Raw genomic sequence first — 23,606 nt, 5'->3', positions numbered from 1 at the left:
TAATCAGTTTGATTACCATTTAATCAGTTTGAATACCATTTTTGTCAGTTTGATTAATGTCTGGTATTTTTTTTTTATAAATAGGAGATCCATCTAGCGAGTCGATGGTCACCCAAGACTACAGCGAAGCCATGACTCCCCCCGAGAACTGCGAGGTGTGGGCCTCATTCAACAATGTGCTGAGTATCTCCACCGACAGACTTGTTCACCGGGACCAACGCTTCCTGAACCACGATGGCAACAGGAACGCCGCGCACCTGTGATCGCCCGTCACGTGACTAGAACCGAGTTTTTTTGTGGCACCGGTGAAGGATTTTATTTTAACAGTGTCCAAAGAATGGTTCACATGTATTCTCGTGTCATATTACCTGCCTGAACATTTCAGGAACATTGTGCCCCTCTGTGACGGTGGCGCGGCGCCTCGGGTTGGATAGAGACATGCGCAAACTTTTTTTGGGCGATAATCACCTCTCGCATTTCCAGTGGACCGTTTATTGTCCACACACATTCAGATGTTATACGATTTAAGTTTCATATTGTACAAATGTTACATTGACGAATAAAATGATGGTTCAGACATTTCCAGTGTTGGTTCATTAAAGACCGGGTCTTAAGACTTTCCAGCTCTACACGTACGGTAACATCAGTGGTTAGCCTTAATTGCAGTGGTTCAGTATTTCAATTCTAAATATTTACATTTTTAACTGTCTTTGTCAGTGATAACTTTACGAATCATTTTTTAACCCCAAAACCGAATAACTTCATAAAACATGAGTGACACAAAATGGGCGTGCCATTGCATAACCGAAAAACGGAATTGGCTGCTCCATGTAGTAATACAGCATATGCTACATAAAAAATAGTGGTTTTTAAATAATGTTGTTTTAAAATGATGTTGTTTTAAAGTGTAAATTTGAAATACTATAAATATAAGTAATAGGGAATCATTCTGTGAATATTATGAGGTGATAATTTCGGTCGGAGCGTTGTCAAATCTATCATATCTGCCATTTATTGGATTTGACCACGCCCCGACCGAAATTATCACTTCAAAATACTCAAAGAATGATTCCTTATTCCTTAATTCGGTGCATGGGATGAATATTAAAGTTAAAAAAAACTGAAATATTTTTCAAACTATTAACATGTGTCTATGTAGGCATTTAATATTCTAACTCCCCAGTTATCTTAAACTATTTAGATACCACTTATTCTGTAAGAGCATCAATTAATAGGTACATCATGAAAGTTTAAAGAATTAAAACTCGTAAAAACTTACGAAAAAAATAAAAAAAAATTCTACTTTAGCATCTGTACCCTGGCTTTCCTAAATTGCAACACAGTGTTTACTGCAGTTTGTAGAGCTATGTCCCCGACATTGTGCCCCGAATCAACGTAGAAGGCAAGCGCGAGCAATTGTACGATACAAACAAGACCAGTCTACGAAACTGCATGTATACCACCAGTTTACACGTACATGTAGGCCACCTGTTTTCATTTCCGCATTTTATACTTACATCATAGACATTTGTTTCCGCGATAAAGAGCTAAAGCCACGAATGGCCAATATCGGCCTATTTTTTCATGGAAAATGAAAAAAAAAAGCGGAGAGGAAAAATAGTAATGAAAATAAAACTTAAGTATTGGGCGTAAAAAATGTACCTCAAAAAAATTCTGCTATGACGTCAAAGCTGTACTGTAGACTTTAAAACACGCGCGCTTTAGCGTTTTTCGCTGGAAAATATCAATTTTATAGCATTTATTCCAAATTTTGGAGATGGCCACACCCGATGAACAAAATTAAATATATGTCATTCAAAAATGCAAAAATATTGCATACTTTTATTTTGTTCATGAGGTGTGGCCACATCTAAAATCCAACTTTACTATCAGCTTCACACTTATCGGAACAGTAGAATCACGGGGAATACCCCTCAAATATATTTTAAATAATGTCTCTATATTGCTTATCTGATTACTGAAATGTTTTGAAATGCAAAAATATGAATTTTTTTTTTTGTTTCATTAATTTTCCTTTTGTTAGTTTTAACTGAAAACGAAAAACACTCGTTTTAATACTAAGCGTATACAGGTACGTCGTCTTATATAATATTGCAAGAATAACGTGTTAGCGCGCCTATGACCGTGATTTTGTATCAAAAGGCCAAAGTCAACTTATCAATACGATGATTCTTGAAATGAAAAGGTAATTTGATAATGTGTAAACTCTTGAAATATCCCTTTGTACTATGATAACTGCATAAATCCATCATTACATATTTACATCTACCAAGCATAATTTCCTCTATTTCTTACGAAAACTTATAGTTAATTCATAGCTCTATAGAAACAGCCAGACTGTAATCTACACGCCCTATTTATCGATTGGTCGAAATCTACAGCGGCTGAAAATGACAGGACTGAAATTGACACGCCCTGTTTATCGATTGGTCTGAACCTACAGCGACCCTAGTAAAATCCCGGACTGCACGAAATAATCATGACGATGCCAGACTCAAAGTCTCACAGGAGACGATTTGGCTGTTTCTTTTAGCTAACGTACTTTTTGTACATTAACAGTAATTCAGTGAATTTTACTAACTTTTCATAATCAGTTTATTAATTTTTTAAAGAAAGATGTTAATATAAACAATAAAATGCTTTCTTTGATGATTCATTCGGGTTATGAAGGTAACGATCATTACAGGAAAAATTTACATAACCCGCTAAAGCGGTTTATGTATTTTTCCTGCAATGTCGCTACCTTCATATCCCGAATGAATCACCAAAGATTTTAAAAATAACACCCATCACCGTGTCGCCATGGTCACTGTTTACAAAAGGGGCGATAACTCGAACAACGTGTATTGGTTTGTCGAAAAGAAATGAATGAATTAACATTCAGATTCGTATAACGGCATGCCTACGAAAAATATTTAAATTCGTTCCATTTATTGGAATTCTTAAGTGTGTTCAATTCCATGGAGATGTAGGTTTTATTCTAGTGTTTCATTTTCTGCTGTTTAATAATATGTTTTAATTTAAAGGTTGATAACTTGGAACAAAAGATAAGGCTTAATTAATATTGTTATAGATAAAAACATTGATTATGATTATCATGGATTTTTTCCCATCGCATTGAGTAATTAGAGATAATTTTTCATGGAAATAATTTAATTCAATTATTTGCACATTCTCCAATCACCGTTTCCGGCGGTACCGCCATGCATTGAAGATCCCCCGTCATGCATCACACAGTGCCGCCATGCGTCCCGCTATGCATCTTATTATATAGCAAAAATCTTTTTTCCGTTTATTCTACATCTTAACAGTGTTTAGTAGATATAAAGTTGTCGTTTCTCCGCTCAAACTTCATAAATCGCATGCACCCGCAGAGAGCGTCGCCAACTTCGACATTGATCTCAGCAAGGGGGGCCAATGTGGTAAATGGTTAACATGGTGAAAAGACAATTGATATATATTAAATCTGAGTTTATTAATCGGTAATAAATGCATAATTTAAATTCATACCATGTTGGAAACAAGTGCCTGTGTTTTACGTCTTATTGAGTAACATTTACACGTAACCCATCAGTTACATTTATATGTAGTTCATCAGTTACATTTACACGTAACATATTAGTTACATTTATATGTATCTCACAGTTACATTTATACGTTACCTATCAGTAACATTTATATGTATCTCAAAATTACATTTACACGTACCCATCAGTTACATTTTCATGTCGCTCATCAGTTACATTTACATGCAAGCCACCTTTAAAAGTATATTACTGAGTGATGTTTTTTTACCTAATGAAAGTATTTTTTTTCTTTTATTTAACTATTGAAACCAATGTATTGAACTGACTGTGATCTTTTGGACTGCCGGTCACTAGACTTCGATCTATTGGACCGGCAACATGTTTCGAAGAAATATATACAACTGCAAACACCAAATACTAAAAATAATAATACGTTATAAAACAATTATCGTATGTCCGAGCAGTCAATAGTCCAGACCACTTTTCCGTTAATGCAGGGAACAGTTCAGTGTGTTCCGTTGTCCTCAGCCCTTGGCCTCGGGCAATAGAACCACTGAGTTATTCCCCGCTCCCCAAGAAAAATATTCTGGTCTATTGAATGCTGAGGCATTGAAAAGTTGTATAATATTGTTTCGAAAGCAGAAATATATCTGTCTGTCTACAAAGATACATGCAAGTGTTTTTCTGCAAATCAATGTCTACCATATATCAAGTACACTGTAAACTTAATTGCTCCCAACCCGGTTTTATCTTTCAGCGCCGTATCGAAAAAGTAAAACGCTTAAAAGCTTTTCCGTGAATTCCGATAAATACTATCAGTAGACTTACATATAGATAATGTGACTTCTCTCTATTATCAGTATTTATTATGAGCGTCTGGAACATCCGACAGACTTGACTAAATTCCTTGTAAAATTTTCTTGTCTAAATATGAATATTATGACTATATTCTAGTCATAATATGCAGCCACCGAAGCAATTTATTTATTTGCAATTTAAAAAAATAAGATATCCTTCAAATTGTACAAATCATATTTTCTTTCCATGTATAACGTATGACTGAAGTTAATTCAACGCTTTCGTGATTCAGGATGCTGAGTGTTAATTAAACCACTGATACGTACCATCATATCTGAAAATGATAAACTCGCAATAATAGCATATCAACAACCAAGTTCTTTTGATTTTCTAAACAAATGCATTCAAGCACTGTTTTTAAAAACAAAAATGAAAAAGTCCGTATTTACTATTTAATCAAACGATTTCTGTTTGATTCGTCTTCGACAAACACAGAAAATACTCCAATAAGTAAGGTGGCGGTGTAAGATTCCGATTGGCTGTATCACATTGTCATCCCTAGGAATAATGGGCGTGTCTACAACGATTATTAGAAGAAGGCGATTACCATATATACTAAAATAACTTTTAAAATCACCCTGCATGGTCTTATTCCATGCATGTGATATGAAAGCGGACATAAGATATCTGAAAATGTTATTTAACTTGTTTCATAAGAAAAAATAATAATTTAGAAAAGCAAAGAAAGAACGAACATAAGATATCTGATAATGTTATTCAACTTGTTTCATAAGAAAAAATAATAATATGGAAAAAACAAAGAGAGAACGAACGTCATAGGAAGATTAGCATGAGTTCATAACATTGCATAAACAATCCACAATAACTGCAATTATTGTGCATTGATTTTTCTCTCTGTTTCTGGGAATAACGATCAATCAAGGTACTGATACGTGTCAAAATCATTGTGTAGTTTTACTCTCACTGTCACAATCACGAAATGAAACCCAGATATCAGACTCGCCCAACCCAAACGGAGAGATTTCTATGCTCCGTATAACACATCCGTACAGTTAGTGTTGTTTTTAAATCTGCTGAAACGACATTTTTAAATCAGATTGGAATCATTTTAAAATGGAAATGCGACAGTATAACGTAACAAAATCAATTACTCAGCGAGCTGAGCTTTAAGTTATTGATATTCAAGTCATAAAAGGCCAATGGCTGTTGTGCGATTTGAAATACTAGTATATCAGAAAAAAAGCTTGTGGGTGCGAATTGTATTTTAAGATGCTTTATAAATATTTTTATATTTTCTATTGCAACAAGCTTTGATTAAGAAAAAAAAAGACTACATGAAAAGTGAAAACAGTTTTTTATTCGCAATTTTGATTTCAAGGGGTAAAAAAGCACATGATATCGTGCATGTGGGATTTATCCTTGATTTCGCATTTAATGTTTCAGAAGTATGCGTTTTTGGGTTTGATTAGCCTCTAGAGACAAAAGACACGCATGTAGGAGCTTTGGGTTAGAGGCGATTTCTTGACAAAACTCATCGTCTAGAGTATTAAGACTCTATCACGTGTTCGTTAAATGACAACAATGCGGTTCTACAGATAGATAATTAGGCAGAACTTCGTGATATACACATATTACAGCACCCAACGGAAGAACATCGGAAAAATATGGTTATATTTTTCTCTGGTTTATCTTGTTTTCCGGAATATTCAGAATAATACCGAACCACGTGGTATTGTACGATTATAATTTCCTATAAAATACTCGAACTTCGGTCGGAGCAACACTTGTTTAGATGGCGCCATCTTGTTTTGTACAAATTTTGCAGCTTGTTTTACATAATCGGATATTTAGATCTGACGAAAACAGAAATACACAAGAGACATTTCTATTTTTACTGACGGATTCTAGAGGATGAATTTATTAGAGAACATTTAGAGGGATTATTTGGAGCTTCATTTACATATTTCTTTTTCGCCCACGTACGCATAATAGCCTTTCACCCCACAAGGTACCATTACTTAACAACTAAAACCATACACGTATACTGTCCTGATTCTTTGAGCATCAGAAGAACATTTACATGACGTTATCCAAGACAAAACTAGTGAAAAAGGAAACTTTAATAAACACAAACATAAACAAAATTCAAAGTTGTAGCTTTCTTAGTGTAAAAACAGTTCGGACCATTATATGTATAATTCTGATAGATGTACATGTCGAGCAAAGTTCCCATTTTTCTTAGGTAATCCAGTGAGAACAAAAACGATCGATCTTAGCAAATCGATCAATCACAGAGCCATCGATTTCGGATCAATGCCAGTACTCATTCTCAGAAGAAACACGGTGTATTCATCACCGTCAGGTTCTACCGGCGGCTGCCGAGTCCTACACCTGGTACATACGGCGGCTGCCGAGTCCTAATCCCGGTACATACGGCGGCTGTCGAGTCCTACATCCGATATATACGGCGGGTGCCGAGTCCTACACCCGGTACATACGGCGGCTGCCGAGTCCTACACCCGGTACATACAGCGGCTGCCGAGTCCTACATCCGATATATACGGCGGGTGCCGAGTCCTACACCCGATACATACGGTGGGTGCCGAGTCCTACACCCGGTACATACGGCGACTGCCGAGTCCTACACCTGATACATACTGCGGATGCCGAGTCCTACACCCAATACAAAGTCCTGTATAGCTTACCCTAACGATGTATGGTTACAGCTTGTACACACTTTGTCTAGTGATCTCTTCATGCACAACTTTTTTTTTAAAAATTGGTATAGACTAAATGTATCACATTGTTTAAAGACTGGTTCAATGTTAGTCCATGCCGCGTCACCCACCCCCCACCCCCCCCCCCCCTCCATCCCAAATTCTTCAGCGCATAATATCCTCCACCCTCCCCATCCCCAGGAAAACGATGCTTAAACTATGTTTCAAACCAGCGTTCCGACGAATCCTACATGTATCAGAGGGATGAACAAAAAAAAATCAACTTGATTTTTCCAAAGTTTTGCTTTGAAAGCAGAGAGTACTAGTATATAATAATCACAATGCATCTTTGTTCCGAAACAATTGAATTAAGAAAACTGGATCGCGAGCGAGCTATGGTAAATGACTTAGGCTTGGCTATCATATCTATCGACCAGGGCTGTCTGTACTTGAACCATTAATTTGTGAATAATGAATGGCATCGCGCGGTCAAAGAACACAGGGTAGATAAACTCCAGCTAACTACATCCGGGTGGTTCAATAGAAGATTGGTGCTATCTGAACATAATGTCCTGTCCGTCCGCATGTCCTTAAAATTCATATATCAGTTTATATAAGCACTAAGTACTTGTATCTAAATGTTTTACAGAAAGATAGAGACATAGAAATCACTGGTTCTCCATTTTCTGGTATCACTTGTACGCCTTGTGGAAAATAAAGATAACTAGCATTATAGACAAAAACCCAAACTGTTTTCTTTGGCCACTAAGATCTACGATACAGGTGTATGTTATATGGTACAATTTCACATCGAGGACAAATGCTATATCCATACCAAAGGACCGCACATAAGACTCCCAATGCCCGATTTGTAGGTCGAACACGTACACAGCTCGGGCGTTGCCCTAGGGCGACCCATCGTTCACATCTATATTTGTCAGCCATTGTCGGATTCGACCTTCCTTCATGTCAGAGTCATCCGTTACCATGGTTATAAGATTTGATGAAGAATTGTCATTTGAGTTTGCGACAGAAAAGCGTCTCATCTGCTCTTGAACTTCCCGCGCTGTGACGAAATCACACAGACTGTCATCCATACTGTCGCTCCCTACGTCACTCGTCTTGTGACCGTCGGACTGCAGATTACTGAAAGACTTCACGCTTCTTTGCACACTGTTTTCCACAGAGTCGCTCTGATTTTTCTCCGGGTTTGAAGCATACCTCCGGAGATAGTTCTGCTTTTGTTTTATCTGTTCCAGCTTGTCCGAGAACTGCGTGCTATCTGAAGACGAATCGTTTGAAATGAGCCCGATGCTTCTTGCTGTACATTCACTTGTCAATGACAACGTGCTTCCAATTTTACTTCCGGGTCCTAATGTATTCGTCGACTTCCGGGACACCATGGTTTCCGTCATAGACTGTTCTAAATCATCCTGGTCGAACTGGAACACTTTCCGTCTTTGCAGGCGGGGTGAACAGTAAAGGTCAAGGGTCGAACGAGAACTGGACTCGCTACTCTCGGACGACGGGAGCTGTGCGTTATGTAGATGACTGTTTTCATTGGTCAATGCCAGCTCCCCGGCGGAGTGAGAATGAGGGATGGTGCCCCCAGTAGTGTCATGGCCGCAGGCCTCAGACGTCTCGAACACAATCTTTGGAACGGCGGGAATAAACAAGGACTGTATCCCTTTCCTGTCTATTGAAGCTCTTCTCGACTTCTCCATAACGAATGAAAAAATGAAATAAAATATGGCAGTTTTTCATGCTAGTTCCAGGCCAATTAACGACGAAATCCCAGCGAAATGCCTCACAAATCTGTGTGCATCATTATTGTCACAGACATCGAACACACGTTCAATTCACATTGATTCCGTGTGCACGGGGCTCAAATTTGTGCTAATCAAACGAGTTGTATTCAAATCCGGGCCAAATTCATTGAAAACTGCTATTTAATGAGCAATTAGCACACGTTTTGAGATTGCTGAGAGTTCCAATAATGAACACAGATCAGAGGAATTTTTAATCCTAGAATTCCGAAGTCCAAATGCGTTCTCCAGCGCTCGTGTTCATTAAATTTCTAAAGCAAACGAGGGAATCAATGGTTCGACATTAACTAAATTTATCGCCACTTTCTTGCCGGGAACTGATGCTATTGATCAATCGAACGTCTGCTTCTTCGTCACGCGGAATCTCCCTGCAAAAGAAACAAACAGACGATTAGGATTTGAGCGACCAGGGGATGCCAGTTCCGTTAGTGAATACATATTTAGTTAGCATGGCTAGGTATCGAAACCTCTGGGGCCTGGATCGATGATTTCTAACAAATAGAGAACAATTTTCTTGTCAGCAAAAGCGACCTTAGACGAATTGTCGTGTGTCAGAGCGGCTTTAGACGAATTGTTGTGTGTTAGAGCTTTAAACACACGAGTTTTCCTCTATGCAATTGTCCTTTCCAGTCATGTTGTATATTTTATTTGATAAAATGAAATATATTGGAAAGGACACAATACTTTGCGTTACGCGGCTCTCTGTGGGGTTGTTTAAGGACCGGCATAGGTCCGTCTTCCGGTGGGAGGGTCGCGATTTGCATGCCAAAACAACTCGTACATCTATATGCATGCACTGTATGATTCAGGGTGTCACATTATGTGTCGTACAGCTGATAGAAATACAGTTTAAGGCGTTACTATACGGGACTGTGGGCTCTGTGAGGTTTTACCAAAAGATTAAGTTATCTAATCAATAGCAAAATTACAAAAGTTGCAATTGATAACAATACAAATTTTTACAAATGGGTTGCTAGAGTAGGATTTGATTTTTGTTCAGCTACAGTTTTGTTATCCTCAAATTCCTCCAGAGCTCTGAATAAGAAGGACTGCTACGTGCAGAAATACGATTTGCAAATTATCGATTTTTAACATGCAGCTAGTTCCATATTTGTATAAGGTTGAATTATCACTCATTCGTATGCATCACTTTCATAAACTACAAAAGTTAGGACTAACCTGAACTTATTCTTTAGACATCGCCTCCGCACGTGTAGTTCAAAGCTATAGACTGTCCGTACAGTTAAAAGATCGTACAGCTAAAGCATGCTATAAATAACTGCTCTACTGTACACATCCCTTGTCAGTCCCAGTGTATGTTTCCCAAACTCGAGGAGAGAAGTACACATTTCCGTATAAAAAGACGAGATTAAAATTTGTTCCTTGTGTGTTAGTCACTGTGCACTTGCCGGAAACTAGTCGTTCTATAGATGGCTGTTTGTCGATTTCACTGCTTCCACGCGAAAGCAGAAGACATTGATTATTTATCAACCCACAACGAAACCATCTCTCATTTAAAAAGAAAATAAAATCCGCACTAAATTCATAGACATTGGGATACTCGCCTGAATTTAATTCTCTCGAAAGATTTTATTGGTCTTTCATAACCCCATCAATGTCGTGTGTAGCTGATGTAACGGAGAGCATCGGAATTCGATGACAGGTGATGTTGTACAACCCAGAGAATTCTAAATGATCTATTGGAAAAAACCACACCTCCAGAGCTAGAGTCCAGATATTCATCGAGTTGTATCGGAATTCTATATACACATGTACGAAAAATAAAACTGATTTCGGTTTAACTTCCGAGACTGTTCATTTATAGTTTCCGGCGTTCAGTAAATCAGGTTGAGAACTTTGTAAATTTTTGAATATAATAATGTTAAATTGGAACGCCAACAATATGAATTAATTAAAATATAAAGTGGTCGCTTATCAAAGAAGTTTTTCCCGCCTGTCCTATTTGAACATTTTAAATCTGATATTATACTAAATTATACATTCTATACCGCAAAGCCTCAAAATAACGGTGTTACTAAAATAAAGGACAGGCGAAAATAACGGTGTTACTACAGTTTATTATAAAAGACAGACAAAATAACAGTGTTCCTACAGTTTATAATAAAGGACAGGCAAAATAACGGCGTTACTATAATAAAGGACGGGCAAAATAACAGTGTTCCTACAGTTTATAATAAAGGACAGGCAAAATAACGGCGTTACTATAATAAAGGACGGGCAAAATAACAGTGTTCCTACAGTTTATAATAAAGGACAGGCAAAATAACGGCGTTACTATAATAAAGGACAGGCAAAATAACAGTGTTCCTACAGTTTATAATAAAAGACAGGCAAAAATAACAGTGTTACTACAGTTTATAATATTAGTAAAGGACAGGCAAATAACGGTGTTACTACAGTTTATTATAAAAGACAGGCAAAATAACAGTGTTCCTACAGTTTATAATAAAGGACAGGCAAAATAACGGCGTTACTATAATAAAGGACGGGCAAAATAACAGTGTTCCTACAGTTTATAATAAAGGACAGGCAAAATAACGGCGTTACTATAATAAAGGACAGGCAAAATAACAGTGTTCCTACAGTTTATAATAAAAGACAGGCAAAATAACGGTGTTACTGTAATAAAGGACAGGGAAAATAACGGTGTTGCTAAAATAAAGGACAGGCAAAATAACGGTGTAACTATAATAAAGGACAGGCAAAATAACAGTGTTATTACAGTTTATAATAAAGGACAGGCAAAATAACGGTGTTACTACAGTTTATAATAAAGGACAGGCAAAATAACGGTGTAACTACGGTTTAATATAAAAGACAGGCAAAAATAACAGTGTTACTACAGTTTATAATAAAGGACAGGCAAAATAACGGTGTTACTATGATAAAGGACGGGCAAAATAACGGTGTTACTATAATAAAGGACAGGCAAAATAACAATGTTACATAAAAAAAAGGACAGGGAAAATAACGGTGTTACTAAAATAAAGGACAGGGAAAATAACGGTGTTACTACAGTTTATTATAAAAGACAGGGAAAATAACGGTGTAACTATAATAAAGGACAGGGAAAATAACGGTGTTGCTAAAATAAAGGACAGGCAAAATAACGGTAATACTTAAATAAAGGGCAGGGAAAATAACAGTGTTACTACAGTTTATAATAAAGGACATGCAAAATAACGTTGTTACTATTAAAAGAGGACAGGCTGGTGGGGTTACCTGAATGATGGGATGGCAATATAGTAGTTGATATACTTTCATAAGTAGATGTAGTAGTGAATTTATTGACTGAGTCAGTGAAGTGGTAGAGCGGTGGGTGTGGGTTAGAAATATGCAATCACTCAATATATCATGCTAATAATTTCTTTGCATTGAAAACAAACACGTATGTAGAACTCTCGCTCATAATTTAAAAATTTTCAATATATACATATATTCCTGAAGTATATACATCATTTTCTATTCATTTTCGCTGTTGGGTATTTTCTGTGCACTTTTAAATGTTCTTCCAGGGAGGTGTGTTAGGGGAGAGATAGAAAGACCTCGGCACTTTATCGGTAACATATGCTCCTGCTGACTCCTCAGATGGCGTTGGGTTTGCTGACGTGGACAAGCATCAGCGCCACTGTCACTAGGTACAATAGTCCACCTATAACGGCCAGAGCAAACGACCACGAGAGGGCGCTGCCGTGCACACCGTAGATAACGACCCCCAGCAGCGTAGATCCGGCTGAAGTAGAGAAGATCGGTGTGTGGTATTAGTTACTGCAATACGGGTATATCAAACAGAAAGATTGGATTGTAGAAAATCGGTATGTGTTTTCAGAAATAGAAATAGGGGTATATAAATCATAGAAAATTAATCAGTGATGCGGTTATATCAAAGAGAAAGATTGGATTGTAGAAGATCTGTACGTGTTATAAGATATAGAAATAGGGGTACATCATAGAAAAATTATCAGTGATGTGAAACTAGAAATTGCAATGCGGGTATATCAAAGAGAAAGACATCAGAAACAATACACAAGACAGACTTGCTGTTTATGCATCGTCTATTACTAACATCCTTAGGATCACAATGTGATGTTCATATTCTTGTAACTAAATTTACCTATCGTTGCTAACACTTTATTAGCATAAAATGAGACTATAGACTGAGACCGCTATTTATCAATGTCAATTGTTCCAACGACAGAACCACTGTGTGGATGAGATTTTTAGAAAATCCTTGTGGTCCAACAAGATACCTGTATTTCTATCAACCATGAAGACTAAGATTATTTTAAACACCTCTAGTATATTTAGCTACTTTATCTGGAACTGACCGATCAAACTGTATTAATTACGAAATTTTCCTTTGAACGCCTATGACTAAGATCACTAAAATATGGAGGTGGCTCAATTTTCGTGACTTTCGTGGATACCTTATCATTCGTCGATTTCCACGAATGTTTTGCCTTCACAAATTAAGAAACACGGTCCATACTTGTCATTTATACGAGTGAATCCTCAGTGAAGTGTGAGCAATCTATGTAAATTAATTGAGGGGAACCAGTTCGTCACGTGACCGGGTAACAACCAATTATTTGTCTTATGATCTATTTCACCTCTGGTCGTTTTGTGAATGTGTTTATGTTGATTAAAGACGGAAAAGTGAAATAAATATATTAGTATATATATAACAGAGATTATGTAATTAAAAAGTTCATTTACCGGCTATTCCTACTGTGACCAGGCTAATGATAAAGAGTGTCCGGTTGCCTGCTAGTTTGTTGATAAAGATGTACAGTACGATCAGGATTAATCCGATAAACCCAGCGACTAATCCAATAGTCTCAAACGCCTGTGTAGCCCCAAACCAACCTGTGGAAACAAAAGAGAGGTAAAGGCCATATGATTATATGAAACATGCAAGGTTTTCAACTGGTAAAATCTTTCTGTCTTTCTCTTTCAAAGAAAGGGAGACTTTTTCTCCCCCCCCCCCCCCCCTTTAACCGTTCTTTTCACCATTTAATTGGCTAAACCACGATGGATGAGGAGATTCTTTATACACGCCTACACGTGAGCGTTCCCTTTAGGTGAGAGGAGATATATCCCTACAGTGTGTGTAATGCTGCAAACCTTTGATATCTCTAACTAACAGACGTACCGTTGTTTTTTTAAGTGGATGGGTCAGGCAAAAAGTTGAGGGGTTAAAATGTTTGTACGCGTATATTTCTTATAATAAAATTTTTAAAAAGTCACATATTTACAAAAAAGGGAGGACTTGGCTCCCCCAGCCCCCCCCCCCTTTCCCAACCCGTTGCTACGTGCCTGACAAAGGCTAGATACGTTATTTGACAATCGTAACACAAAACTAATATATTCAAATGATTACCGTATTAAACGAAAGTCAAAACCGATTCCAAATCAATCTTTGAATCAGAAAAAACATAATCATTTTGCGAAAAATCGGAATCGTTTCTAATATTTTCGTCTCCATATCAATTTTTATAATAAAAAAGCTTAAAATACCACTGATAATTTAATTTCATAATTAATTAATGATCTAATTACCAAATCCTGGTGATAAGCGGAAACAGTGCGGATCGCAAGCAATCCAGAGCCCGAGATACGTAATATGGCGGTGCCCATACTGATCGGCCGAGTGGGCGTGTGACCAACTGACCGTGGAGAAACCAATCAAGTGGAATAAGACGGCGGAGATGACCAAAATGAAGACGATCTTTACCAGAGTCCCAGCGCTTCTAAACCCCGCCATCTTCTTTTTCACAAGTAACAGTTGTTTAATTCTATGTTATACGGTTCCTCTGGGGGGATACAAACTTTAAAACCAACATTTATCAAACCTGAGCCGGAGGACATTATAGAGCGCCACCTAATAGGAACATTGCTTTATATAAATGGAGATGACGGTTGTAATAGCAATCTGAACCCTCCCCTTCACCTTATGTGTGTGTGTGTGTGTGTGTGTGTGTGTGTGAGAGAGAGAGAGAGAGAGAGAGAGAGAGAGAGAGAGAGAGAGAGAGAGAGAGAGAGAGAGGGTGGTGGGTGGTATATCACCAGTGGTATAGTAGTAACTGTTGATAATTTGTATTTCAAGGTGGTAGCTTTCCTAATATTTCCAGCTGGAAGTCTGCCATTCTCTGTCTTTTTGTCCGTCCGTCTGTCCGAATGTCTCTCTGTCTGTCTACCAGCAACCGTAAACTAAAAACACTTCTGTTAAACTAAACAGAGAAAAGTTTATATCCCTCTGTGAAAGGTCAATGTCGTAATTACAAGTCAGTAAAGGGTTTAGGTCATTGGTAAAGGTCAAATTAGATTTATTTGAGTATGTCATCATTGCCTATATTATTAAACATACATGTATCATGTTTTGCTTTATAGAAATATTTGAGAACGATTTCAGTTAATAGATACTGATATACAATCATGTATTTGTTTTAATAACAAATAAATATTTATTTGTAGAAGAGTTGTTTTATCTTTTTATACAGATGATAGCAATAAAGACGTTTTTATGCTAGATATTAGCTTTTAATGTAGAGCTTATTTCAAGTTTCGTTATGACGATAGAAATAATGTTTATTGCTAAACCAACATGGTGCAGACACCGACTCTATCAGATGGGTATTCCCGGGATAGTGGTGGATTCACGCGCACCTGTTGTGATATGACTCACCTGCTGAGTACGGATCCTGTCTACAGTGAAACCCGGGCACGGTCAGGAAACAGGCCCTCCAAAGTCCGGTATAGAACACACCACCGTCCGACCAATGGATGGACGAGAATCCGATCACGTGGACAAACACCGCAGTCACCAGAACGGCAGACGACAACTTAGGGGTAGACCGGACGTCTAAAAAGTCTTCCATAGATCCTGAGAAATTCCACGGCCATTGGATGTGATGCCACCAGCTATAAACTATTCCCAATTACGATGATTTTGTTTATCCTGTAAATGAAACTTTCCTCTCAAAACTGAAAACGTATTGTAGAGATCTTATCTTCTGAACCCAAGTCTCAAACGAAGCATAACTGCACGTGTTGATGCACGGTAGTTAATAGAGAACACATCACCGATCTCAGTTTTTTCTTACTGCTGTTTCTTTAGTCTACGTAATGTTGGCTTGATAAGCCCCCACAATGCGCGAGTACAATTAAATTTCAAGTATGGCGCTCAAACTCTAGACAAGGGCGTGATGAAAAAAAAAATACTTTCAAGAGACAAAAAATATAAGCGCTTTTATTGTAGCTTTAAGTTTGAAGCTTTAAGTTTTGGAAAACGAAATGTATTATTTCATCTACACACTGCCAGTGCTGCATCATTTTGTAAATGTCATCAAGCAGCGCAAATTCTTTCTCTGACTTCTTTAAAATACTAGTATATAGCTGTTTTTGGTGGGGACATAATTTTGGTCTATTTTTGCGATTAATGATGATCCACTAATATTAAGATAACTGTATTTTTTATAAATACCTATTCTAGAATGTTGAAGTGAACGCGTTTGCTAATTATTACATATTCCAGTTTATAGTTTATATCATGCGCTTGTTTAACACTTTAACAACGATTTCCTCTATAAGGGTACAAGTACATGTAAGTTCCATACACATTGATAGAACAGAGCATTTATTTCTAAAATTTATACTAGACTTTGACCCGTGCGTGCACGGGTTGACATTGTATATGATATCGGACATTTACGAAATAGATACATCGACACACCGTATTGTTTAATTGTTTACATATACATAATGCTATTCATTTCACTACACTCTGCTTAGTTAGATAATCTAACTGTGTCTGGGGACAGGCCTTCACCATATACCCGTAAAGTAGCAATTGCATAATCGCCCCGAAACGAAAGAAAATTAATAAAGCTGCATTGAAAATAACAGTGAAATTATTCATTAAAAAAAAATTTTAAGACTGTAAATACCTTTCATCTAAAAATTTAATTTATATTAATGAAGAATTCAACACTTTTTCACCAACGTTTTTTACTAAAAAATTCTTCGAATTTACACACCATGTTGACATTTTGGAACTCTCGGTCTTTTTCATATTATATGCAGTGAGTAAGAGTTATCTTCCGTATTTTCTTTTACGAACAGGATATACAGCAGATTTCCAATGAAAATTAACACGTATTTGTATTTTCGTGTCTGAGTTTATCCATGCAAATGTGATATTGTGGAAACATAAACTAAAGAGCCTCCTGGGATTTATCGTGAATGTAATGCGCAAGATTGTAAAATCCAAAAATCCAGATGATTTCCGGATTTTTAAAAAGAATTTTCGTTGATTATTAATAAGCAAACCTTGATTGAGAAAAATGAAGATAAATTGGTAATCTTCAAGTACCGATGATGTTTAAATTATATAAAACAAAAGACCGTACTCTTACGATTTTTTGGTATTAAAGCCCAAAAATTCGAATCTATTATTTTGATACAGTACATATATGTAGTATAGATAGATACTTAAAGAATATGGAATTAATTATTATAACAGTAGGAAAAAGATATGGCAATGGAAAGTGAAACAATCGTAAATGATATTGCTCATTTCAGCAATGATCTTATACTATTTCAGTTTAAACTCGATTAGCATCTAGACAGTTCTAATCTTTGGCGATACAAAATGACGAAAAGGACAAATATCGATTCACGATATATAACCAATTTCAGGGTATGAATAAAGCATTCCTAAACTTTTTTTTAAAAGCTGAACTCAAACGCAGATCTAGCATTTAAATGTCTGATATAAATTATGTTACATAGTTAAATTGTCCTTGCACCATACAAACTCCTTAACTGTACAATGTGTGGAATCTTCAGTGATCGATCAACACCCTAGTTACATTGAGAACACAGACTGTAGTAAAATGTCAAATAATTTCTAAAGCATTGAATGATTCATTTTTGACGTCGTCGTGTCAATAACTGCCGTCAGGTGAGCAGACAAATTGAATAACGCGCGTTAGCGCGTTATGATAATTTGTCTGGTCACCTGACGGCAGTTATTGACACGACGACGTCAAAAATGAATCATTTAATGCTTATATTTACATTCCCTTACTGAAGAAATCAATTGTTTACTTAAATAAATCGATATAAAGTGCAGATCACGGAGGGAGTGAATAAGTAACAGCAGGAACAGCTGTTTTGTAAAACCGGTTTAAACTGGTTTTCACATAGACTGTTGAAATGAGATCGACGAGCATGAAAATATAATCCATGATAAATAACTCTTGAAATGGTGCTTTAAACAATAAAGTCAACTTTTTTGTTGAATAATTATAAAACATGGTGTTTTTACAACATTCATGAAATACATTTAACAAATAACTTAGAAATCACTGTTTGAGAACTACTTATGTAAATTAATCGTAAATTCATACGCAGTGAATAGGTGTTGCATTTAGAGGCATTTAAACGTCACGGAATTTAATGGAAAAACACAGTAGAATGTAAATAGTACATGATCTATATAAGCTTCCTTCTTTGCATCACATTGATTAACATCAACTACTAAATTTACGCACTCTACTCACACTAAATGTTTAATTTACGAGGTTTTGAAAGGTAAATTTAAATAAAATGTTTTATTATCAACACTGCCACCTTTTTACTTTGAGGAACTTTCGATTACAATAGTTCTTGCAATAAGTTCGTCGTTGCATCAATTCAACGCCTGCATTTAAATTACCATTAAAACTGCCTTAACATTCTCAATAAAATTTGGTCGTTGTCCATTAATCAGTAGGGCAAAATCAAAATATTTTTGGCTTGAAATTCTATTCATTTCTTTATCTTTGAGCTCTTCGGGTGATAATGAGAGATAGTATGAGGCATCAATGCAAGCTAGTGTACATTTCAAATAGCCTTTATTTGGCGAGGTTGGGGGATGATTTCGCTTACACATAACAAGCTTCAGGCGAATTTGAACTCGGGATCGCGTTTAACAAGCCCGATAACCACTACGCTTTGACTATATTTAATCAAATCAAGATATTTCAAATCGCCATATCGCATTTTGTGGCGTAGCATCATAAACTCTTTTACACAAGTATAAGACTTAATGTAGTGAGGTACCTTGAGAGAAATGGAGATCATCGTGAAAGACTTGCCATGCTTATACCATCTGCACCCTATCTGACAAGCAGGGCAATCTACTGTAGTTGTAGGAATCCCGATATAAAGAGCGACAACTTGAATCATGCAGAAACGCCTTGATGCTGCTAAACACCACCAATTGCGAAAGAAATATAACTTTATAGAAAGCGCATGCATATATTATAACCTCTCGTCAAATGCAAGCACTAATTGACTCGAACGCATTAATATGATGGCATACAGGCCCACGTAATTACTTTCAAAAGGTTTTACTTCTTTATCAATATTCGGCATCATTCTTTTCTGAATTTCCTTCATAATCATTTCAGTTTCAATTTTTTTCACCTTTTAATCAACATCAGCAAAAGACACATTGCAACAAGTCAATTTTCTCTCGATAGATAATAAGAGATTAGTATTTCAGAACACATTAAATTAGTGTTGTTCTCCTTTGATGGTGTAGAGATTTTTAACAAGTCTTTTATTCTCTTGATAGCATTGAGATAAGTAATAAAGGACACGTTGTAGCAAGTCAATTTTTCCCGTACAGCATTGAGTATTAGATAATTAGTCGACCTCCTCAATGGTGGGTCCACCACCGCTACCACCGCCGGGGGCACCACCTCCTGGGGCTCCACCACCAAAGTTGGGCATTCCTCCGGGCATGCCACCCCCTGGGGCGCCACCGCTGGCCTGGTACAGCTTGGTGATGATGGGGTTACAGACTCCCTCCAGTTCCTTCTGTTTGTGCTCGAACTCCTCCTTGTCGGCCAGTTGGTTCTGGTCCATCCACTTGATGATCTCCTCACACTTGTCAAGGATTGTCTTCTTGTCGCCCTCGCTGATCTTGTCCTTGAGTTTCTCGTCATCGACGGTGGATTTCATGTTGAAGGCGTAGCTTTCCAACCCGTTCTTGGCTGCGATCCTCTCACGCTGCTTCTCGTCTTCCTGCTTGTATTTCTCAGCTTCATTGACCATACGGTCAATTTCATCCTTGCTGAGGCGACCTGGAATTGAATACAATGTTATTAAAATATATCAGACAAAGTTCCTCTTTCAATTTGTATTTCACAATAATTTGACTTGGCAATGCTCAGATATCCAAGGAAGGATTAAGCCATCTTTGGACATGAAATGCCCTCTGGTGGAAACCGCGAATGGAGAAAGAGTTTTCATCACTACATTACCAAACAAATCAGGGATATACAACTCAAAACTTTTATTTACCTTTGTCATTGGTAATGGTGATTTTGTTCTCCTTTCCTGTGCTCTTGTCGACAGCTGACACGTTCAGGATACCGTTGGCATCAATGTCAAATGTGACTTCAATCTGGGGCACACCCCTGGGTGCGGGGGGAATTCCAGTCAGCTCGAACTTTCCGAGTAGGTTGTTGTCCTTGGTCATTGCTCGCTCTCCCTCGTACACCTGAATCAACACACCTGGCTGGTTGTCGGAGTATGTGGTGAAGGTCTGCGTCTGTTTGGTTGGAATGGTGGTGTTTCTCTTGATGAGATTGGTCATCACTCCTCCGGCTGTTTCAATACCCAGGGACAGGGGGGTGACATCCAACAGGAGCAAGTCCTGTACCTCCTCGGATTTGTCTCCGGACAGAATGGCGGCCTGGACAGCTGTGAAGTACAAGCATACAGATAAGTTAAACATTTAATTGCTCAAAAAGAAAACTTGTTTTTTTTTCTTTCTTTCATTAAATGACATAAACGTAACTCATGTCATTTGCATGACGTACCTGCTCCATAAGCAACAGCCTCGTCAGGGTTGATGGATTTGTTCAGTTCCTTGCCGTTGAAGAAGTCCTGAAGTAGTTTCTGAATCTTTGGGATACGTGTGGATCCTCCGACCAGGACGATGTCGTGGATCTGGGCCTTGTCCAGCTTGGCGTCTCTCAGAGCCTTCTCCACGGGCTCCATGGTGCCTCGGAACAAATCGGCATTCAGCTCCTCAAACCTAGCCCTGGTGATACTAGTGTAGAAATCGATACCCTCGAACAGAGAGTCAATCTCAATGCTGGCCTGAGAGCTTGAGGACAGGGTCCTCTTTGCCCTTTCACAGGCTGTCCTCAAACGTCGGACAGCTCGCTTGTTTTCAGAAATGTCCTTCTTGTGTTTGCGCTTGAATTCCTGAATAAAGTGGTTCACCATTCTATTGTCAAAGTCTTCACCACCCAAGTGAGTGTCTCCAGATGTGGATTTCACCTCAAAGATTCCGTCCTCAATGGTGAGAATTGAGACATCAAAGGTTCCTCCTCCCAAGTCAAAGATCAGAACGTTGCGCTCACCTTGCTTCAAAAACAGGAAGTAATGTACATCACAAAGAGAACTACTTCACAAACAATGGTCAACAGAATTCAAGGAAAAACATAAGTTCAATTAACCATGCAAACTTACCGATTGGTTGCCAACTTTCTTGTCAAGACCGTAAGCAATGGCGGCTGCTGTTGGCTCGTTGATGATACGTAGTACATTTAAACCCGAGATAGTACCAGCGTCCTTGGTAGCCTGTCGCTGGGAATCATTGAAATAAGCTGGGACTGTGACGACGGCATTGTTAATTGTCTGCAAAGTGAAAGTACCACATATTTTATTAAATTAGAAACGTACACTTTCTCTAAATTGGGATAAAAAAAAATTTAAGCAAAATTGCCATTCGGTGTAAACTGTCTGTCCCGAAAGTGAAAGTACACCCATTTTTAAATTTCAAGATAAAACTTTCAAAAATAAAAAATTCAAATTTATTTGTAAAGTAAATATGCGATATGCATACCTTGCCAAGATATGCTTCTGCGGTTTCCTTCATTTTATTGAGGACCATGGATGAGACTTCCTCAGCAGAGAAGGTCTTTTCTTCCCCTTTGTACTCGACTTTGATCATGGGTTTACTTGCTTGATTGATCACTGTGAATGGCCAATGTTTCATGTCGGATTGTACTGAAGCATCGTTGAATTTTCTGCCGATCAGACGCTTGGCATCTACAATGAGGAAGCAAACAATGGTTAACACTCTAATTCTGCAAGACGGAGATTTCTTTATGGAAAATGATGGAGAACATGTTTATCAGATAAACTGACACATGAACAAGTTCCTCACCAAAAATTGTGTTGTTGGGGTTCATGGCGACTTGGTTTTTGGCTGCGTCGCCGACCAGCCTCTCCGTGTCTGTGAACGCTACATAACTGGGGGTGGTTCGGTTACCCTGATCGTTGGCAATGATTTCCACCTTCCCATGCTGGAAAACTCCAACACAGGAATATGTGGTACCAAGATCTATTCCAATGGCTTGCTGTGTTGGCTTGCTCATGTTGCTGAAAAGAAATATTTCAGAGTTAAAAATAAAAATTTGAGACAAAGAAGCAGAGAATTGAATCGATAAATCAACCGATACTGACCCACCAAATAATTTTTCTTTTTATCATTATTTTAAAATTAATAACAAAGAATGCAATATTTGTAGATAACAAGACCTTTTAGTCCCCACGTAATGAGCACGTGCTGGCTCACAAAGGGTTGAATGAAAATCTTATCAAAATTGAAGAAAAATGATAATTTTTTTCCAACTGAACAAAATATCATGCTCTACAAAGTCTTTGGATTTAACTTTCTTTAAGATCGACATACCTGATGTTCTATTTCTTCCCCTTTCCCCTTTACTTAATTTTACCGGTCTGCTCTTACGCCCGGCGTGTCCCGATCTTTAATACTAGAGGAGGATGTGACGTCACAAATGAAGGTCTAGAATGTTCGTATCCAATGCAAACACATATCAAGATCCACGTGATACAAAACTACCCGCGGTTCTAGAATTTTCTCGGACACTCTTTCACTTTCTCTTTCGTATCTTATGATTACAAATATATTTCCGTGAAAATGGTTGTTTTATCAGGGATTAATCATTCTTCCGGGTTTATTTATTTACAAATCACATATACATGCGCGGATCCAGATTTATTTCCAAGAAGTTGAAGAGGGATCCAAGGGCAAGGGATATTTTTGAGTTTGCCCGACGGGTGGGTGGGAGTCGGGAAATATTTTCGTTAATTTTACTTTGTAAAATTACGAGATCTCTATATCTGCGCGTGATAAAGGCCTACTCAAGCAGGTTGTGCGAAAATAGTGCATGAAAATAAGATTATACATTTTATTGATTTTGTTTGTTTCTTCTTAACTTACTCCACCCACCCACCCCCGCCCACCACCACCACCACAAAATGAAAAGAAAAAGAATTAAAAACGGGAAAATCATGTAAACTTATCATATTAACTTGACATATGCCTATTTAAGGAGAGGAATAACATCGATGTATAATTAATTTTTTTTACTTTTCAATTCTACGTTTTATTTTTTTAAATTTTAAATTCGAAAATCATTAATTCAATGTTCACGAATGGCGAATCCGGAGAATTACAAACTTGCAATCAAATATCACTCTATTTCGAGAATTTTCGGATGATAACAATTAATATCTTTAACCACGCGGCTTTACACGTGCCCGGCGCGGTGATTGCGAAAGTACAATACGATCTTAAAAAAGAC

General features: G+C 37.5%; 3 protein-coding genes across 5 annotated transcripts; all 3 read right to left on the bottom strand.

Moving 5' to 3' along the window:
- Nucleotides 1-6,472: 6,472 nt before the first annotated feature.
- On the bottom strand, nt 6,473-10,679 carry LOC128178229 (uncharacterized). Of its 2 annotated transcripts, XR_008242928.1 has the most exons (3): nt 10,090-10,679; nt 6,855-9,278; nt 6,473-6,758 (listed from the first exon to the last, which is right to left on the bottom strand). XR_008242928.1 is itself a non-coding variant. In XM_052845293.1 (2 exons), exon 2 carries the CDS (start codon nt 8,806-8,808, stop codon nt 7,990-7,992), a length of 819 nt encoding a protein of 272 aa, XP_052701253.1. In that variant the 5' UTR covers nt 8,809-9,278; nt 10,090-10,679; the 3' UTR covers nt 6,473-7,989. The 2 variants fall into 2 exon arrangements, 1 of the variants encoding a protein (XP_052701253.1); XM_052845293.1 differs by having other exon boundaries at nt 6,473-9,278.
- Nucleotides 10,680-12,324: 1,645 nt separating this feature from the next.
- On the bottom strand, nt 12,325-16,065 carry LOC128178278 (uncharacterized). 2 transcript variants are annotated; one of them, XM_052845387.1, is made up of 3 exons: nt 15,617-16,065; nt 13,648-13,797; nt 12,325-12,664 (listed from the first exon to the last, which is right to left on the bottom strand). In XM_052845387.1, the coding sequence occupies exons 1-3, from the start codon at nt 15,807-15,809 to the stop codon at nt 12,516-12,518; spliced, it is 492 nt and encodes a 163-aa protein (XP_052701347.1). In that variant the 5' UTR covers nt 15,810-16,065; the 3' UTR covers nt 12,325-12,515. The 2 variants fall into 2 exon arrangements, with proteins under 2 accessions (XP_052701347.1, XP_052701340.1); XM_052845380.1 differs by lacking the exon at nt 15,617-16,065 and adding an exon at nt 14,491-14,784.
- A 3,320-nt stretch (nt 16,066-19,385) lies between these two features.
- On the bottom strand, nt 19,386-22,848 carry LOC128178153 (heat shock 70 kDa protein cognate 4). The gene is made up of 7 exons (XM_052845192.1): nt 22,691-22,848; nt 22,163-22,377; nt 21,839-22,044; nt 21,463-21,630; nt 20,805-21,357; nt 20,284-20,685; nt 19,386-20,063 (listed from the first exon to the last, which is right to left on the bottom strand). Exons 2-7 carry the CDS (start codon nt 22,371-22,373, stop codon nt 19,624-19,626), a joined length of 1,980 nt encoding a protein of 659 aa, XP_052701152.1. The 5' UTR covers nt 22,374-22,377; nt 22,691-22,848; the 3' UTR covers nt 19,386-19,623.
- Nucleotides 22,849-23,606: the final 758 nt, after the last annotated feature.

Source organism: Crassostrea angulata, chromosome 1 (assembly GCF_025612915.1).
Source record: "Crassostrea angulata isolate pt1a10 chromosome 1, ASM2561291v2, whole genome shotgun sequence".
NCBI classification, from domain to species: domain Eukaryota; kingdom Metazoa; phylum Mollusca; class Bivalvia; order Ostreida; family Ostreidae; genus Magallana; species Magallana angulata.
This window is presented reverse-complemented; position numbering and strand designations above follow the sequence as displayed.

Bases quoted from the DNA above. Each gene is read 5' to 3' on its own strand.
- LOC128178153 (XM_052845192.1), bottom strand. From the start codon at position 22,373: ATGAGCAAGCCAACACAGCAAGCCATTGGAATAGATCTTGGTACCACA. The intron at 21,631-21,838 runs GTATGCATATCG...TTCACTTTGCAG, and splicing joins CAGAAGCATATCTTGGCAAG to ACAATTAACAATGCCGTCGT. The intron at 20,686-20,804 runs GTACGTCATGCA...TGTACTTCACAG, and splicing joins GGCTGTTGCTTATGGAGCAG to CTGTCCAGGCCGCCATTCTG.
- LOC128178278 (XM_052845380.1), bottom strand. From the start codon at position 14,695: ATGGCGGGGTTTAGAAGCGCTGGGACTCTGGTAAAGATCGTCTTCATT. The intron at 13,798-14,490 runs GTAATTAGATCA...TTGTTTCCACAG, and splicing joins CCGCTTATCACCAGGATTTG to GTTGGTTTGGGGCTACACAG. The intron at 12,665-13,647 runs GTAAATGAACTT...TCTCTACTTCAG, and splicing joins GGTCACAGTAGGAATAGCCG to CCGGATCTACGCTGCTGGGG.
- LOC128178229 (XM_052845293.1), bottom strand. From the start codon at position 8,808: ATGGAGAAGTCGAGAAGAGCTTCAATAGACAGGAAAGGGATACAGTCC.